The sequence below is a fragment of the Phytophthora cinnamomi genome (assembly GCF_018691715.1).
Source record: "Phytophthora cinnamomi strain GKB4 chromosome Unknown Contig55, whole genome shotgun sequence".
Taxonomy (NCBI): Eukaryota; Oomycota; class Peronosporomycetes; order Peronosporales; family Peronosporaceae; genus Phytophthora; species Phytophthora cinnamomi.
Window position 1 is genome coordinate 43688 of NW_027150988.1, and position 19504 is coordinate 63191.

The 19504-nt window shown below is 54.5% G+C and overlaps 4 protein-coding genes across 4 annotated transcripts; all 4 read right to left on the minus strand.

The window, feature by feature from the left end:
* Window positions 1–12589: 12589 nt before the first annotated feature.
* Window positions 12590–13495, minus strand: IUM83_12765 (uncharacterized protein; the record flags this gene model as incomplete). Its single annotated transcript, XM_067937409.1, has 3 exons — window positions 12590–12975; window positions 13072–13171; window positions 13268–13495. The coding sequence occupies 3 exons, from the start codon at window positions 13493–13495 to the stop codon at window positions 12590–12592; spliced, it is 714 nt and encodes a 237-aa protein (XP_067788166.1).
* A 25-nt stretch (window positions 13496–13520) lies between these two features.
* Window positions 13521–13823, minus strand: IUM83_12766 (uncharacterized protein; the record flags this gene model as incomplete). The annotated part of the gene is made up of 1 exon (XM_067937410.1): window positions 13521–13823. The coding sequence occupies one exon, from the start codon at window positions 13821–13823 to the stop codon at window positions 13521–13523; it is 303 nt and encodes a 100-aa protein (XP_067788091.1).
* Window positions 13824–14009: 186 nt separating this feature from the next.
* Window positions 14010–14381, minus strand: IUM83_12767 (uncharacterized protein; the record flags this gene model as incomplete). The annotated part of the gene is made up of 1 exon (XM_067937411.1): window positions 14010–14381. The coding sequence occupies one exon, from the start codon at window positions 14379–14381 to the stop codon at window positions 14010–14012; it is 372 nt and encodes a 123-aa protein (XP_067788167.1).
* A 1078-nt stretch (window positions 14382–15459) lies between these two features.
* Window positions 15460–16279, minus strand: IUM83_12768 (uncharacterized protein; the record flags this gene model as incomplete). Its single annotated transcript, XM_067937412.1, has 5 exons — window positions 15460–15464; window positions 15525–15672; window positions 15937–15974; window positions 16063–16148; window positions 16245–16279. The coding sequence occupies 5 exons, from the start codon at window positions 16277–16279 to the stop codon at window positions 15460–15462; spliced, it is 312 nt and encodes a 103-aa protein (XP_067788089.1).
* Between the last annotated feature and the right edge of the window lie 3225 nt (window positions 16280–19504).

A 19504-nucleotide genomic window follows, 5' to 3' on the forward strand; every position in this document is an offset into this window, starting at 1 on the left:
AAGACAGCGAGAGCGGCACAAGCAGTGACGCAAGCAGTCATGACGTTGGATTAGAAGAAGTCAGCGACGATGAGGGTGTAGGAGAGAGCAGCGACGAAGGCAACAACACACGCAACAGCGATGATATCGGGAGCAGTGATGCGTACGCTGAGCTTGAGGGCAGTAGCGATATCAATTAGGAATATTGAGACGTCAAGTACGACAACTTCAGCATTAAAAATAAATAGTCTACGCTACGGCTTCTCGGTTTTATTTGGCATCCAATGGTTGCTTCATACGCTTGGCGCAGCTGTTGTCGCGAGTCGCTTTGTCGGACCGGTTTTAGGGCCGTCCGCCGCTGTATGGGAGTAGTAAGCGCTACCTGTAGGCTGTTAAAAACTCAGGTCGAAGCCCACAATTAAGCAAAAAAATGCAAAACTGTTTTTTTCTTCTTAGTGACCTGTGTGGTCCAAAGCTAAATCACGACTGACTGGCGAAAGCAGGCAACCCCTTCTCAACCTTGCGCTTCCTCTCGTATAGGGGGTACCCGTCCTCCGGCACACCCCGTCCGCACCTAGGCTATTATAGTCTAACGAACACATACAAATGACACCTGTCCGCGAAGTCCCCCCTAGACACCAGGGACCTCCACGACCGTGGGACTACCGCTCAGCAGTGGGATTAGTGTCGGCAGCTTCGCCAGGTCCAGGTCCGGGACCCGCAGATCTTGGTCCGCGATCACACCACGTCTCCATCGTCAGGCACTCGCCTGAACCCATCCCGGGATGGAACGGTCCGACCCAATACCGAGGGGGTACGAACCGTTCCGGCCCGGGACATCCTCCCCGACTGGCGCTCGGCGTCCTCGACGAGCTTCGCCTCCGCAGTTTACCGCTCGTGTCGCCCGCAAAGCTCGGCGCACTGCTTCCAGTCCGCTCCGAGTTCGCACTTGCACTAGGGCCGCGTCACCGGCTCCATCCATCCGCCAGAACGATTCACTCAACCATTCGGCTTGCGCTTGTTCCTTGAGGGCTCGGCGCCATGCTGCATAACCTCCATACGCCATAGTCATGAGGCGTACACTCGCCAACAGACGCCTCATACCAAGCCCAGAAGCGGCTCACCACGCTGCTGAACCGTTCACTAGCAGGAGCCAGCGGTTCGCAGTCACCACACCCTCCACAGAGGTGTTCGTCAGGTCGACAAGCGAGAAGTCGGCGGCCACGATCAGAGCCAGCCCACCCGGCAACCCGCTACAGGCCCACTCGAAAAACTCATACGCGAACAAAATCACGAAGAATGCGGCGAACGCGACCGGCGACGTGATCACCCAGATCACTCGCCTGACCAGCTAAGCACGTCCGAGCGACCGCCCAGACTCCATCCGCGCCCCAGCGCAGTACGTTGCCCCCGACTTCCATGTAAACGCCCATGACTCGGGCAAAAACACGCCACAGTACTCGTGCATGGCGTCCAGCCATTTGTAGAGTAGACGGCCGAGCCCGTCCTCGTGGACTTCTTTCGTCTCTAGCACCACGATTGAGGTGGCCAGCACTGCTTCGTAGTATTTCCACATCTTAGCCCTGAAGGGCTGCGAACGTACTTGCAGTACCGGAGCATGCACAGCTCCAGCAGTAGGCCCCACTTCAACACGAACTGGGCAAAGGAGACGGCCACTCTCGCACCGACGCTGCGCAGCGGGCCCGTAATCGTCGAGACCGCGGCTCCCACCGTCAGCTACACCGACTCCAGGTGGTGTGAGACCGTCCAGCCGTAGGCCACCGCCGTAGCCGTCATGGAGAGGTCAGTCAGCACGCTGACAGCGTCGAGGGCTAGCTCCATCTTGACCAAGACTCCGCCGAAAACAAAGTAAATAGCTGCGCCTCCTCTCTTCCAACCGTTCATGTCACTACCTATCATTAGGAAGCCACTAGCCAGGTTCTTTTTGCGGGCCAGAACCGCCAACCGTGATGTGTGCAACCCAGGCGGGTACTCGCCGTCCCCTTCCACCCCTTTCTGTAACGATGTTACACGCACAAGTGGCTACAAGCCACTAGTGACTTTTAACAGATAAGATATCTGTTAAAAGTTTTAGATACTTCCTCACATTGGTGTAAATCACACCAATGGATACATGGAAGTGGGTCACCACAATGAGTGGTCCACACCTACCCAAAGATCATATTGGTAGAAAGCAGCATCTTTCTACCAATTAGAGACGTGCATATTGGCGGGGTTCTGACAGCCAGCCGCTGTCAACCCCTTACATAGATGATAAACAGTTTTAGCAGTTTTAGAAGGAAGATCAATTTACAAACAATACAGTTCGCATCTTACCTAATCTAAGTCACTTGGAGTCTTATCTGATTTAAATTATAATTGTGTATTCAAATATAATTAACATAGGTAATTAACAAGTACTTACGCTTCATCATACACGTAGCGCAACGTGTAAGCTAAAGTAGTGAGTCAAGTTAGATCCACTACACCTGGTAGCACTTTGTAGTCCGTTCAACGACCGACTGCTTGACGTTCGTACGAGGTGTACGAACGCGGAGCCGAGAACCACATGAGCACGGAGGTGCCCATGGAGCGCTCCAACACGCCTGCAACGCATGTTGCACGCGCCGACTGCCCCCACCTGTCAGATCCAGAGTGGGAGGCCCTCCAACGACTGTCAACAGTCATTGGAGAAGCGGCGATAGCTACTATGCTGCATACGCTATCGCCGACGGAGCAACATGGTGTTGCTCTGGGGTTCATCATGAAGGAGCAGCGTGATGCTGCTTCCTCAGTGACGGTGTCGTCAGGGACGACACCGCGAGCTCAATCATTAAAGTTGAGCGTAAGCAATTACGTGGGAAGAGAGGGCGAGCCTCTCCTCCGATGGCTTGTCGAGCTCGACACAGCCATAGCGGCTCGACGCATCGTCGACCCGCTGTCGAAGGTCGCGTTCGCCATGTCCTGCCTTGGCGGACGCGCAAGGAGTTGGGCGTATGGGCGCCGACTCTCCGATCCTACGTGCTTCAGCACGTACGAAGTATTCAAAGAGGAGCTCAAGCAAGCGCTTGAGCCCCCGCAAAACGAGTTCCGATCGAGGGCGGAGTTCCTCGACCTTCAGCAGGGTAAGCATGACGTCCATGCTTACGCGCAGCGCGCACGATATTTGGTATCAAATATCGTGACTAACCCGATTGACGAGGCGACCAAGGTCGTCACGTTCATGAAAGGACTTAGAGATGGGCCCGTGAAGACCTATCTCTTCCGAGAGTACCCGAGTACTCTCGAAGCTGCAATCACCCTTGCCATGCAAGAAGAGTTTAGCCTGCGGCAGGCTAAACTCCATGTAAACATACCGAGGCCGCAACCGCGCCCGGTAGCGAGGACGGGAGGTCCGGAACCAATGGACCTCTCGAACGCAACAACTGCTGGTTACCAGCAGCAAGGAGGCAATGTGCGATGCTTTCGTTGCGGAAGGAGAGGTCACTTTTCACGGAGGTGCACAGCTCCCATGTCCAATGGAGGCGGCCGCGGACCAACAAAAAACGCGAACATCCAGTAGGCGCAGGTCGCCCTACTGGTAATGTAGCCACGCGTGCCTACATCGGGCACGCAACACTGAGGACTGCAGCCCCCAGTGAGATTAATTCTCGCTGCAAGAAGCAAGATGACAGGCCCAACCTAGTCATCTTGAAGGTTTACTCGAACAGAGCAAGTGACTCTCTTCGAGCATTGGTAGATTCAGGCGCGTCGGACAGAACACCTTTGTTCGACTTCGAAGCCTGCCGAGACTTGACTTCGAGGAAGTACATGCACCCCGAAGTCTTCTGGAAGTGCGACTGGCAACAGGTGCCATCGTGAAGACCGAGAAGCGGGTCGTGAACGTGCGCTTCTCGTACAAACAACAAGTGTTTGTCGAACACTTTATCGTCCTGGACCTGGACGATAAGTTTGACGTTGTTATGGGCATGCCGTGGCTTGCACGGCATGATCCGGTAATAGACTGGAAGAAGTGCACGCTCGTGCGCTTCGGTCGCGACAGCGGAACGGAGAGCGATGGCCCTGTTACCGTAGCACACGCACCATCAGGTGCGCGCAGCTTGCCAGTCGAGACTGCGCTTAATGCCGCTGTCCCGGAATGCCCAAGTGGTGCGTGAGGATGTGCACAAGAGAAATCCACGTCGGCAATGCTGCCGACGTCAGAAGAAAAATATGTACTGGTTCCGGGAACCAATACCCACGTTCAAGCGTGTAAGGGACAGTCCCTGACCCGAAGAGGTCAGGTCGACAACGACTCGTCGGCTCCGAGAGCCGACGCACCCTCGGTCATGAGGGGCTCCGCCAATGAATGGCGTCGAGGTGACGAAGGCGTGTCAACTCCGGGAGTTGACGCTGCAAACAGTGCGGACGGTTGCAAACGTACCGCACTGACGCAATTTGCATGCTGTCGTGCAGCCGGGCTGCACGACGAAGCGCCATGCAATCAAGCCGGGCTTGATATCGCGCGCCCGCAAACAGGGTCTGCCGGCGAAGGAACACATTTCCGTGCAGCCGGGCTGCACGAAGGAACATGCGGTCAAGCCGGCTCGATACCGCGCGCCCGCGGACAGGGTCCGCCGGCGAACAACTGTCCACCGCCGGACCTGGACCCGAAGAGCAACTGTGCGGAGCCCGGCTCCGCACAACAAGAAGACGGCGCATGCGGAGAACGCTGCGCAAGTCTCGGTCCGAGACCGAGATGCCACGAGAACCGTCTGCTGGGCAGACTGAAGCTGTGACGCCGGGCATTGAGACGCTGAACGTCTTGACGCGTACCGTTACTGGATTCCACTATCAGGAAATGGAACTCTCTAGTGGGTCTAACTTGACTAACTACTTTAGCTTACACGTCGCGCTACGTGTATGATGAAGCGTAAGTACTTAGTAATTACTTGAGTTAATTATATTTGAATACACAATTATAATTTAAATCAGATAAGACTCCAAGTGACTTAGATTAGGTAAGATGCGAACTGTATTGTTTGTAAATTGATCTTCCTCCTAAAACTGCTAAAACTGTTTATCATCTATGTAAGGGGTTGACAGCGGCTGGCTGTCAGAACCCCGCCAATATGCACGTCTCTAATTGGTAGAAAGATGCTGCTTTCTACCAATATGATCTTTGGGTAGGTGTGGACCACTCATTGTGGTGACCCACTTCCATGTATCCATTGGTGTGATTTACACCAATGTGAGGAAGTATCTAAAACTTTTAACAGATATCTTATCTGTTAATATCACAAGTGGCTTGTAGCCACGTGTGCGTGTAACCCCGTTACAAACTCGCTAATCCTCCGACGACGGCGTCAGAATTGACTTCGCTTCCAGTCATGAGCTGGAAGCGCTTCACGCGCGACTTGCACGATGGACGCATCGAGCAGGTCTGCGTTCTTTCGGACAGCGAAAGAACGAAGAGCGAAGAGCTGAGGCAGCTCTTCATTGGAAGTACCACTGAGAGTGAAGACACTCTCAGTGCGAAGACGAAGCGAGAGCGCTTCGAGGAACAAGGTTGGGGCTCGCTAAAGTCGAGTCCCTATTACGAATTACTGAGGGAGTACAAAGACGTACTCCCGGAAGAGATTCCTGCGGAGCTTCCGCAGGATAAGGGCATTTAGCACGAGATTGATCTCGTGCCGGGAACGAAGTACTGTGTCGCGCGGCGGTGGCCACTGCCGCGAGACCAAGTGAAAGCAATCGACGACTTCTTTGAAAGTCGTCGCAAAGCAGGACAAGTGCGGGAATCAAAGTCCCCGCACAGTGCCCCAACGTTCTGTGTCAAAAAGCCACAGGGCGGATGGCGCATCGTTCATGCGTATAACAAGCTGAACGATGCGACGGTACCGGCGCAGACGCCGATACCGCGAAAAGATGTTATCATTGATTCAATGGCCGGGAGCACCGTTTCCAGTGATCTCGACTTGCGAGATGGATTCTATCAGATCCTAATGCGTGAGAGCGATACCCCTCTCACGGCAGTGAGCACGCCAAGCGGCATGCTCTGGGAATGGCTAGTAATACCACAGGGGCTTAAGAATGCCCCTGCGACTTTCAACAGATGCGTGACGCACTTGTTGCGCTCGGTGCGCGACTTCGCGCCGAGCTACTTCGATGATGTGTTCATCCACAGCCGAACTGTGGACGGGAAGACCAACGTAGAGATGCACAGGGTGCATCTCCGGAAGCTACTTGAGCTTATGCGAAAACATAAGCTCTACGCAAACCTGCGAACCAGTGTATCTTCGGGGCGAGCGAGATACCCGTCCTCGGGTGTCTCGTAGGGAAAAACGGCGTTCGCCCTGACCCGGAGAAGGTCAGAGTGATCAATGAATGGCCTACGCCTTCAAGTGTCAAGGAACTAAGGCAGTTCCTTGGCTTGGCCACGTACTTGTGCAAGTACGTGGAGGATTACGCGGACAAGATCCGCCCGCTGTCACAACTTCTTAAGAAAGAAGCTATGTGGAATTGGACACCCGATTGCCAAAAGGCATTCCAGGCAGTCAAGCGGGGCTTGACTGAGGCGCCGATTTTGGCAGTGGCTGACCAAGATCGCCCATTTCACGTAGTGTGTAACACATCCGACTTCGCGATCGGATGCGCGTTGATGCAGCACGATCACGAGGGCCGTGATCGTGTCGTCTACTACCAATCGCGTCAGCTGAAGCCAGCTGAGCGCAACTATCCGGTGCATGACAAGGAACTCCTTGCCATGAAATACGCACTCGCAAAGTTCCGAGTGTATTTGCTTGGAAGTAGACCATTTGTGATCTACACCGACCATGCATCACTGCGCCCTGCAGTGAAGTCACCACACATATCACAAAGAATGGCGAGATGGCTCTCATTCTTTGCGGAGTATAACTTCCGGGTCGAATACAAACCCGGAAGATTGAATGTAGTGGCCGACGCGTTATCACGTCGACCGGACTACGCAGAAGCAGCTGACTTCAATGTCATTGACGTCATGCGATCAAGCAAACCCACATCGTCTCTGTTGGACGATGTGAAGGCCGCGTACGTGCACGACGTGGACACGAAACTCTTGTTGGCCTATGGCACAGCGCCTTCTGACAAGTCTCGTCAGAAGCTGCCCAAGCGCCTTCGTGCGCGTGCACACCGCTTTCGAGTGCACGACGGAATACTGCTTTACAATGCAGTCGACGACAACGCGGATCGCGTTGTCGTACCGAACGATCATGACCTGCGACTCAGGATCATGTACGAATATCATGATGCCCCGACTGCGGGACATCTCGGACGTGAGAAGACATACGTCCTTCTCACGCGCGACTTCTACTGGCACCACCAGTATAAGTGGGTGCGCAAGTACATCCGTGCTTGCGAGGTGTGCCAACGCGTAAAGCATGCGCCATTCGCGCAGGCTCCACTACAATCACTACCGACTCCGTCGGAGTGTTGGAAGTCCATGTCTTTGGACTTCATCTTTGGTCTTCCCCCGGACAGCGGAAGGAATACCGGTGTTGTGGTCTTCGTTGACCGCTTCAGCAAGATGGTACATCTTGCTGCGGTGCCGGCAGAGGTGACCGCGAAGCAGACAGCCCGTCTGTTCGTCGACATGGTGTTCAAACACCATGGCATGCCGACCAACATCGTGTCGGACAGAGACCCGCGCTTCACAGCGCACCTGTGGCAAGAAGTGTTTACACTTCTTGGGAGCCAGCTTTCAATGTCGACTGCGGATCATCCGCAGACGGACGGTCAAACCGAGCGCGTGAATCGCGTGCTCGTCGATATGTTGAAGAGTTACGCTCACTCGTTCCAATACTGGAGCGAGTGCTTATCGATGGCGGAATTCGCCATCAACAACTCGGTGCATACCTCGACCGGGCATACACCGTTCTACATGAATGCCATACGGCATCCACGTCTACCGAGTTTAGTCGGAGTGATGGCTCCCACTTTAAGTGGGGGAGGATCTACGACTGCAATACAGCAGCCGCAGAAAACCGCTGACACTTGCACAGTGTCAGCTGCAAGAATGAACAAACCACATGAGTCTGCGCAGGGCGCAGACTCCCCCAACAACAAGGCCAACGACCACGGGTCTGCGCAGGGCGCAGACACCGCAAAGAACCACGCAGAGGCAGGGCCTCTAGCGGAGAGCGAGCTGAATGACTTCAGCTCGGATGCAATCAGTTTCATCACCAAAAGACAAGCCGTGATTCGGTTTGTCCAAGACGCAATAGCAGCTTCTGTGGATAGACAGAAGCTCAACGCAGACAATGCGGGCAGAAGCAACACAAATGAATTTAAAGTTGGTTCATTAGTTTTGTTAGCTACACAAAACCTGCCTAGACATGCAGTTTCGGATTTCGGAGCAAGCAAGCTTGCTCCGCGCTTTATCGGGCCATTCACTGTGTTGGCACGGCACGGCAACGCATACACGCTAGACATACCGTCTAGCATCCCCTCCATCCGACCTTTTACGTCGGGCGGCTGAAGCCATACCTGCAGTACGAGCCATCTAGCTCGGCTGACCCGAAGCCTCGGCGGGAGCCGAGACAGAAGCGGAAGCCTTGGCCTCGGTGACGAGCAGCCTCTCCTCCAGCGCGCGGACGCGCTGGAGCAACCCCTTCATTAGGGTCCCCAGCTCGACCTGGATATTCGAGGCGGTCTGCGAGACCGCCGCGACTTTGGCCTTCTGGTTCGCCAGCTCCTGCTTCAGGGCGGCGATCTGCAAACGCTCCACGGCGGTCACCCGGTCGTGGAGAGACGCATACTGATCAGCCCGGGGTTGATCATACCCGGGGCGTGTTCTCACCCCCGCCACCGCCGATCCGTGACGCCCGCGGCTCAGCCAGCGGGATTGTTGAGCGGATTGTTGACCATAGTATCCCGAAAACGAACCCTCAAGGGGCTCATTTTCGTATTCGTTGGAGAGGATTTCCTCCCCATCAAGATACATGAGAGCCGCGGAACGTCTTGCTGGAAGGCGTTCCGGAAATGGTGAGGGCGTACGAGGAGCAGTACGCGTTGGTGCAGCGGAAGTAGCACGAGCGCTGCGATCATCGCTAGCGCCCGAACCCCCACGTGCTAAGAACTTAGCACGGAGCGCTTTGAGACTCTCGGGCACACGGAACGACGTGTACCCGTTCAGGTCGCGGTCGCTCAAGCGGACCGCGCCTGGGAAGTACTTCGTGCACTGAAAGCCCTCGGGCACAGCGCACGGCACATTAGCCCCCTCCGCAGCAACGTGGAGTTGCTCCAGCTTTCCACGCTTCGAGTACGTCTCGAAGCGATCACGCGCTTGCTTAATCCGATCACGGCAAGCACTCGGCTTCTTGTTGAAGTTCTCAACAAAGGCGTTCCAGCTTTGACAAAGTGCCTGCCATTCGGGCACTTTGCTGCGAGAAGATGTCTTCTTGCTTTGGAACCATCGGAGCTCATGGAAGAGTCCGATGTAGTAATCGCGTCTTTGATGCGTTTCCGCATCAAAGTGCAGCTCGGCAGCCACGGCGTCATCCTTGATGGCGCTCCATACGTATAACGGCACCTCATTCGGAGGTACCGAGTTCCCATACCGGTCCGAGATCTCGGACGCGGACGGCATCCACGGATCACGCGCTGCAGGCGCAGCGCGCGGAGAGCCTTGAGCTTTGGAATCACGCGCTGTAGTTGCAGCGCGCGGAGACCTTAGAGCCCCAGTGGATGCGAGTGGGGTATCACTCTCAGTTCGCGAACGCTTCGAACTCGAAGCGTCCGATTCGTCCCCTTCACGTGGGCGAAAGATCTTAGCGTGGGGGTCGAGCGATTCGCTCGACACTGAGTCTCTGCGTTTTGAGGACGGGTCCTTCTCGTCCTCCATCTCTTCATCATCGTCGTCGAAGTCGACGACGTCGCCATACTTCGCCTTCTGGCGCTCAACGTAGTCATCGATGGAGAGATGACTCTCTACCGCCTTCGGGTTCTTCTTCTGGGGCGCGCTCATCGTTGAATGAGCGCGGGTTTCTTCTCCAAACGCGGAGAATTGACGAATGGTCAATTCAGAAGATTGACGTGCGGAGACCCCGCGCGTCTAACCTTAAGGGGGGGATGGTGTAACGGGGTTGCACGCACAAGTGGCTACAAGCCACTTGTGACTTTTAACAGATAAGATATCTGTTAAAAGTTTTAGATACTTCCTCACATTGGTGTAAATCACACCAATGGATACATTGAAGTGGGTCACCACAATGAGTGGTCCACACCTACCCAAAGATCATATTGGTAGAAAGCAGCATCTTTCTACCAATTAGAGACGTGCATATTGGCGGGGTTCTGACAGCCAGCCGCGGTCAACCCCCTACATAGATGATAAACAGTTTTAGCAGTTTTAGAAGGAAGATCAATTTACAAACAATACAGTTCGCATCTTACCTAATCTAAGTCACTTGGAGTCTTATCTGATTTAAATTATAATTGTGTATTCAAATATAATTAACATAGGTAATTCCGAAGTACTTACGCTTCCTCATACACGTAGCGCAACGTGTAAGCAAAAGTAGCGAGTCAAGTTAGACCCTCTACAATATGCCCTAGGAAGGCGACTTGGCACCGCCCCCAATGACACTTCTTCATCTTGAGCTCAAATCCGACCTTCTGGAATCGTGTCAGCACTTGTCTGACGCGGGTCAAATGGGACGGAAAATCCTCGCTGAAGATCACACAGTCGTTAAGGTAGACCAGACAGATTCGCCATTTCAGGTCTACAAGAACGGTCTCTATCAGCCGTTCGAAGGCTGGCACAATATTAAATAGGCCGAAAGGCATTCTAAAAGACCGTACTTCCATGTGAAGGCCGTTTTGGCAATGCTGTCCTCGTCCAAAGGCACGTTCCAATAACCCGATGCAATATCCATCGTCGAGAACAGCTTGGCCCCACTCAGCACGTCGATAATTTCGTCGATGAGGGGCATGGGGAAACCGTCCTTGACCGCCACCGCGTTCAGCTTGCGATAATCGATACAAAAACGGATGCCACCGTCTGACTTACTGATCATCAGTACCGGGCTGGCCCAGGGGCTGTTGGACGGACGGACAAAACCCAGCTCCTGGTATTGTTGGATCTCGGCCGCCACGACCTCACCCTCGGCTGGCGACACTCGGTACGGTTGCTGTTTGATCGGGGCACTGTCGCCCGTGTCGATCTTGAACTTCAATAGGTCAGTCCTTCCAAGGTGCTTTAGACGACTCAACAAACATGCTACGGAAGAGGTCTAAATCACAGCGGAATAATGCTTTCTGTTCCTCAGATAGTCTCGACCGCAAGGAACGGCTCCGTCAAGGACCGGCTCCTTGTCAGGCAGGACCTCAGGCCTCGACGCCTTAACTGTCTCGCAGCTTGCTCAACTTTCCCTTCCACGGAGGTGGCCACCGCTGCTTCCCCACGCAGACTCTCGCGCGGACTTGGCGGACCCGCCACCTGCGACCTTTCAGCCTCAAACGCACTACGGACGTAGAGGCTACTACCGTTCCCTTCTTAATCCAAACTGCCTCCGTAGAGGCATTGCAGACTTCCACGACGACTCGACCGTCCTTGACTGTACAGAGCGTTCTCGCCGCGCACAGCGTAGTTGGTAGACTTAGTGAACCATCTACGAGAACAGTTGCATCGTTAGGAGTATCTCCCACCACATCCGTCACAACCACGGCCTGTCCCCGTGGCAGCAGGCGCACCGACGCGCACATCGTAGCCACGAAAGTATCATGCACTACTATCATACCAAGAGCGCGCACCTCGCCGGTACTCTTCAACAATAACTTCCGTTCAGCCACGTCAATCACAGCGCCGAAAGCTCCCAGTGCATCAACCCCTAAAATGGCATCGACATGCAACTCGTCGGCCACCAGCAGGTTCACCACCACCTCGACCATCCCGAGTTTGAGAGGGAGGCTGATCCAACTCGGATTCTCAGCTTGTGCCCTGAAGAACATTGCACGTGACCGTCGTAGGTTTCAGAGCTTCGCCATACCGTCCTAGCCGCTTCAGCACGCGGTAGTTGACGGGACTGAGCGTCGCACCAGTGTCAACTAGCATCTGCGAGGGCAGACAGTCAATGCTGCCGCTCGACAGAGCCTTGACATTCCCAACGGAGCACACTACGCGTCGACCGCCCTTGACGACGTGAGGCAGGACAGGCCCTCCGTCGTCCCCCTCGTCACCGTCCGCACGGACGCCAAAACAGTCCTGTAGGTTAACGATAACTACCTCGGCCAGGCTAGGTTTACGGCCCCGCTCTGGAGGCGGGCGTTCAGGCTTTACAATCTGCACGTAGTTCACCACGTCGTTTTCTTCCTCAGGACGGAGGGCAGCTCCACCAACCGCCTCCGCGGATTCTCCATATAACGCCGAGATGTAAAAATAAACCGGTCGGCGGCGTACGCGGCGCGGAGCGCTCGCCGAGCAGATCTTGTCGAACCGTTCTCCTAGTTTAGTCCACATTAGGTCAGCATTCTTGTCGTAATACTGGTTTGTCCAACTTCTGATCCGTTCCCAATTGTTACAGGTACTCCGCCCTCCTTGTCAATACCTCCTGCAAGCTCAAGTAGCTTCTCCCAGTCCAACGTCGGCGCCTTATCTCGCAAAAGGCGGAACGTCAGCCGTGCCGCACTGCACGGACGGTGTTTCAACTATCCCCGCCCGGCCCAGCGACTTCTCTTTCAAGAACAGATACACGGCCATGCTGGCCATGGCCTTCTCGCGCGATGACGGATCAACAGTAGGCTCCATAGTGTCAGTCGCGGGGTAGGCGGGGCTCGGGGCTCTCGCGGCGACTTCACTGTCCCAGTCCCCGAGCGGGACTACAATATTTAGACTCACAATGCCTTCGCTCACGAGGCCGGCCGCTCCGTCCTCAACAGGAACGGTCGTCGACTCGGGCCCTGGGTCGACCTCGGACAAGCCGAACGTCTCGTAGACGGCCTCGGCTGACACTCTCCTTACTGTGACGCAGCTCGCCACTGGCTTGTTGAAGTCGCGGTTAGCACGATTAGTTTCTGCTGAGTTCCCCAACACTTCACCGTACCACTGCTCCCAATACTAAAACTCCTAACTACCTTCAGGTGCAGCGTCCTGCCTCTGTTCCAATACTTCGACCGATACACCCAAGAATTCTGCCATGTCCTCTAAGGACGGTCCGTTGGCCGATTCGGCATTCTCTTTCATTCGTCGCTGGAGCTCCACCTCGTCGAGAGGGGGTAACCGTTCTTCTAGCTCCGTGTCAACGTCGGCTAGCATCGTTCCACTCGGTACCTGAATGCCGTACTCCATGGCGTCCAGCTCCTCGTCCGTGAACAAGCGGTTGTAGCGTGGAGGCACCTCCAGGTTAGGCGCCTCCTTCTCCCGGCCGTCGGTTCCCGACTCAGCATCACTAGGCGCACTCACCGTTGGTTCCGGGCCATCAATTTTGCCCTCGCGCACTGTCGCCACTATAGTCAGATCGTCCTCCGATACGCCCTCCTTCTTCTCCAGAGCGTTCAACTCAATTGCTGTCTCGGGGACGTCGTCACGCCGCCCACCAGTCGGCGAACAGTGTTCCCTCGACGTCGACCGACTTGCCCCAGCCTCTCAGCGACGGTTCGTCGACATTCCAGCGTGGAAGACTAGCTTTCAGAATGCCACGCAGCGGGGTAGCCACAACAGACTCCGCGGCTTCGTCACCGCCGCCCAGCATGGGCGCTACCCTTGACGCAGCAGTGTAGAACACTTCTCCATCGATCACCTCTTCGTCTGCGTACGCGGATCCTTCAGACGACGAACCGCTTTCCTTGTTCGACAGTTCGACCGACTCCACGACCGTTCGCTCCATAGTGGTCACACCAGAGCAAGCCTCAAGCCTGGTGTGTGGGTTCTGGTGGCTTAAATCTCTCCATAGTGGTCTCCACGTCGAGGTGGGCGACCGCCTCGTCAGTCACGCCCGCGTCTTCGTCCGCCTTGACGGCCACCGCCATCTTGTTATCCTCCCACAGTTCGCACTCTGCAACTGCCACGTCATTTATGAGCTCGCAATCCACGTTAGGCTCCTCGACGGCAACTGCCGCCACTTCACCCAGGCCTCGTCCTCTACCACCCATTCGTACTCAGGGTCGGCACTAGCGCCAACCACCACCCTCCCTTTGCCCACACTGTCCGTGTCGGACCCCGCGTCGACGGCTGCCGCCGTCACTTCCTCGGGACCCTTGTTCCTCACGACGTCTTTATACTGGGTAAATACGGCTGACACCGTTCCTCGCCCACCGTTCCAATAGTCATCACTTGGTAGCACAGGCTCTTCGCCCGTGTACGCTTCAACCACTTCCTCTTCGTACGCGGCCGGCGGCGCTGCCTCGTACACCTCGTAGGCGCCGTCCTCATCCGCGTCATCCAACTCGACCTCCCCCACTGCTTCAACCTCCGCAACCGTGGGGCGCCCTCACTCTGGCTTCCACCCACGGTCACTCCCGAGCCATCCACTAGAGGAGTGGTTCCCCCCTCTCCTTCCTCCTGCCCCCATCATTGGCGAGGGGCGGACCCGACTCTATGCGACTCCCGCATTCAGTAGTTGCGGGGTCAGCTCGCGCAGCGCCTTCAGGGTCGGGCACGCATACGCCTCGTGGCCGTGGTCATGGCAGAACACACACCCGGGCTGCGCGCACACCGCTCTGGCCGGAGGGGTAGGCTGCCTAGTGCCGACCTGTGGCGCGTCGCACTCAATCGCGATGTGTCTCAAGGGCTCCGCACCTCCGAGTCGGAGGTGCGGAGCCCTGAGTCCGACAGGCCATGGACATGCACTTGCAGGTGGCTTTTCCATGCCCCTTGAAGTTGGAACGACCACACACCGGTACACCATCCTGCGTACGACTATCATCTCCCATTCGAACACCCCGGAACGATCGACCGTCCCCGTGCTGGTTGCGAACGGCCACCGCCGACTGAGCAGTAGAGGTCGTCGCCACCATGGGAACCCGGTTGCGAGGCGATAGGGGCGGTTGCCACTGGCTCTGCGTGAGCCAGCTCGGGACACTGTTACGTGTTGGCATCCTGCCGCATCCTCAAAGAAAAATGTCTGCGCAATCTGCTCCGCCGCCGGGGCCGTCTTCATCAAAATCGCTTCAAACACCTTCGCCACTTGAAGCATCATCTCCTCAATTTGATCAAGGCGCAGGTGTGTCTGTGCTTCGTTATTTTCGGTTATCCTGCTCTCGATCACCTTTGCGTTCGCCCCTCAGCGCTTTAAGAAACGACACTGGGTCCAGCCGCTTCGACACAGACGATTTCTGCTTGTGTGGTCGCACGACACTGAATGCTGGATCCCGGATTGCAGCACCACCGACGCGATCAGCTTCCACTTTCTTGGTTCGACTCTCGGCACACTCCGCTTTTTCGATATCTTCGGCGTTGTTGAGCCCGACGTAGCGACCCATCAATCGCTCAAGCTCCTTCTCGCTAGCGTTCTCCATCGTCTCTTAACCTGTCAAAATGTCATACCATTAGTTGCACACACAGATGTCCCGACACGGCGTTAAAGTACCTGAACGGGTGCGATCGGCATCGGCTTCCTTCTTATATACCTTCTCCAGCTTGTTGATGTGCTTGCGAAGACGGCCAGAGCTGAGCTTCTTGTTTAGCACATGAGCCAAGTGCTCAGCGATCTTGACCCAGCAGCCGGCCTTAGATTCCTTTTCACTCGATGGAATGTTCCGTTGTCACCAAACACCTCTTGTATCACCAAGCAGTTCTCGTTCGCGCGGTAAATCATTCGCTTTTGATGGGCGTTGGTCTTGTCATCAGCTCCGGTGTCAACACTGTCACCGTCGTCCTCTGCTGTACTATCAGCACCGCTGCTCCTCGAAGGTGGTTGATTGATGATGCCTTCTTCTTTGACGACTTTGGTTTCTTCGCCACCGCTCCTTTATTTTCTACTTCGCCATAGCTTCAGCCACCTTCTTGGTCACCTCGGCCGTCAAGTATGCAGCCGTCTCTATATCATCCGCCGGAAGTAACACGAAATCGTTTGGGTAAGTCTTGGGCGTGGATCCAAGCAGTATTGCAACGCTTACAACCTATACCTTCGTTTCCACCGGACGTAAGGACAACAGCATTGCTATCAATCAGGGTCGAAGACTTGCGCTCTTTGTCACTGAGGAATGTCTCGCTGCGATCAGCAGCTGCGAGAATGGCGCCTCGCTCCTGCTGCGGTCTCTCGATGACTTGGACTTTGGCAGTAGACCAGGGAAGCCATCGACGCTACCACGTGCCGCCGTTGCACTTGCCTGTCGCCGCCATGTATTCGAGAGAGCACACTACGCGTTGCGCACGCGATTGTTGAATCCAACGGCAGCTTCCAGAACATGTCCTGGAAGACCTCTATAAATTAATGTCCTCCTGAATCCGTAAAAGATGTGTAGCAGATCCAAGAGGATAACGGAAGCCTTTGTTACTCCACTGGAACTTGCTTTTGGATCAAGGATGACGTGATTACCGTTGAGGTTTCATTAAGTACGCATATTTGCTCCCAAACGGCCAACTTAGTCCACCTTCTAAAGTTATCTAATAGGGGGTATCATAATCGACTGAAATACCTCAGATTTGAGTTGAATCTGGCGAGCAAATCCGCTTCAAACCGTCGGTGCATTTCGCTGCCGCGAAATCCATCAGCTTCGGGGCTAGTGGATTTGGAATGCCTTGGGTATTTGGGTCACAACGACACGCGTCGATTGGAGGACAGTGAGACAAGCGTCGAAGGAGGAGTGCTTTGCCTCGCCACTCGCCCCGGGAGGCGCGGCAGTCGGATCGCCAGGTCCAGTATGCGTTCTATCTCTACTCAGGCGAAGAAGATGCAGCAGAGACAGCCATCGCAGCGTTACTGTCGGTTGATACAAATAGGCGTCTCTCGTTTCGCTTTGGAAGCCCTCACGCCGACCAACGCTTTGCTGCACTGATGGCCCCCAGCAGCAAAGGCTTTCGCCAGCTCACGAGAATATCAAAGCAGCCCCTCTGCGCTCTACACAACTACATCTACGACAATCCGGTATTCTATTCGATATCACGGCATGCTCATCACGCACAACAATCTGTATGCTGGTAGCGAGCAGTTGTTTTGACTAGACTTGGTGAAAACGGTAATGGCGCTAGCGTTGGACAACTGCATCGATATTTTGGCATTACTGTCGGCTCTGTCGTGGCGTACACGAGCAGCGTGTTGGTCGCGTTGAACGACGTTCGCATCCAGTGGTTAGAGTTGCCGTCGCGTAGTAGACGACGGGAAATTTCGGCGGTGATGGCGGCGGAAGGAATCCTGGTTGTGTGGGCTTTGTTGATGGGACAGCAATACTACATTCCCAGCGGTCTGCTATTGACGGTAGCAGCCCCTTCGACAGGAAAAAAGTAAGCAGAAGCGATACCTCATCGATAGTAAGTTTTTATCTAACGTATTGACTGTGGTGACATTAACCCTTTGCAAACAGATACTCCGTAGTGATGCGGATAATGACAAACGAATCGTAACTCTACACTATGGTTGTCTGGGATCCTGTGCAGACTCTTGAGGCGAGGTCGATTAAACCTTGATCGCTCAGGGGGTGTTTGTATAGCGTAGCCCAGGAAAATACTGGGAGTCAACAGAGGAAGAATAAACCCAGAGTACCGCAAAGCAAACCCTGAATTTCACTCCTCCTTGCTTAGCGTGAGTACCTTGCGTAATCCCTGTCGGCTCGTTTGTCTTCGACGGAACGGCACTTCACCGGAGTTGTAAATGTAGCCTTTGAAGAAGCGCTGAAGTGCACGTCTAATCCAGAACGCGTCCTCGATGCTGAAGGCAAACCCAGAATTTCAGATCACCCAAACCCAGAATATCGCAAATTGAGGATCCAGTATTTCCCTTCCACTCTGGGTTATCCTTGGAACTCAGAATTCACCTTCCCCAAGTGCTCTCCTAGCCCGATAACCAACAAATACAGAGTATACAACACTGCAACTAGCCGTCACTTATTCTTTTGGACCCTCGGACGGTGGGTCACTCACACACTAGGCTCACTCGAGACTGAAGTCCAGGCGCCTAGCTCGCCTGAATACTCGCCAATACGCGCACTACCCTCAATTAAGAGGGAAAATGCATTCACTATCAGTTAACCTCCCCGTCACACGCAGCAGTCAATACAATATCCTGGAGGCGTCTACTTAGCACTCCAGAACACAATCGGGAACATGAAATGGGCTACCACGAGCAAAGCAAGTGACCCAACTAGGATATGAAATAGATGAATTACCCCAAGAAGCACAAGGCATCTCTGGTCACACCTAACTGGAGTTAGAGTAGGTAGAGCTCACACTGACGACTCGTCCTTGAAGTCGATGAGTCCTTAATGTCCCGCGGTAGTAGTCTCGGGTCCTCCGGATTTCCGTCGGCAGGTTTGGCAGAAGTCCTTGCGCGTTACAGGAAAAAATGAACTCTGTTTTGGTTATCGACTACACTATCACTTCTCTCTTCTGCACTCTTCTTCGGGCAAATGTCTTCGGTTCACTATGCTTCGGGTCGAATATCTTGGCTTCAGTATACCTTGGGTTCAGCGGTCCTGACTAGTGACGACTTCAATCTTCGCACCCTCGTCGTGGATTAACAAATGACTTGGTTTCACCACGAAGCGAGTCCGTTGTCTTGGTTTCAGTATAGTGTGATTACTCCCCTTCATCGCTTCGAAAAAGTCGAGTCGACAGCTCTTGGTGGATTCTCGACGGTTCTTCAAGTCACACATCACTTGATTGCAAACTGGCCTCAATCTGGCTCCAAACATGCATTCACACTCAGGATTCCACTTGGTATCCTGGGTGATTCTTGAAGTATTGGCGTAACTTGGTGAATCTTGGATGTCGGCTTGGGGGATATTTGGTTTAGTATAGAGCGTCTGGATTCACGGTCTAATCCCAGGATTCCATCTTGAAATCCTGGGGCGCTTGTCTTCACACAAGTGAATCTTGGGTTTCCGTGGTGCACTCTGGGTACAAACTCTTCTTCATCGCAGACTAGCGTGTATCTCCACAAACATCAACTTGTACGGCTTCCTGCGCGTGATCGTGGTGGTGATAGTGGGTGTTTCTTGGTACTTGATCCATCTTGTCGCTCTGGACCACAGCAAGACGCAGGTGTACTCTGGGATACGTTCTCCAGAGACACTTTCCGCCAGCCTTTAGGCACTCGGCGTAAGGGAAAGTCCGGTGGCTGGACTGAGTGCACTGTTGAATCCTGGGTGTGCACGCCCAGGATTTCATATTTCCAGATTGTTGGGCCCATCTGCGGTCAGGCGCAGCATTCTTTTCACAAGAACACGCTGCTTCCCTGTCGCCACTCATGTCACACGGGTACGGCAGTGCCGCATCTTCTCTCTCCGCCATTCACACCTCACCACAGACTCCAAGTCAAACCAGTGACGGCATGTCGTCAGCGAAAATCTGGGGCCGCTCTGTGGTACTCTGCCGTCCTTAAACGCATGGGTATCTACCGTCAGGCTGACG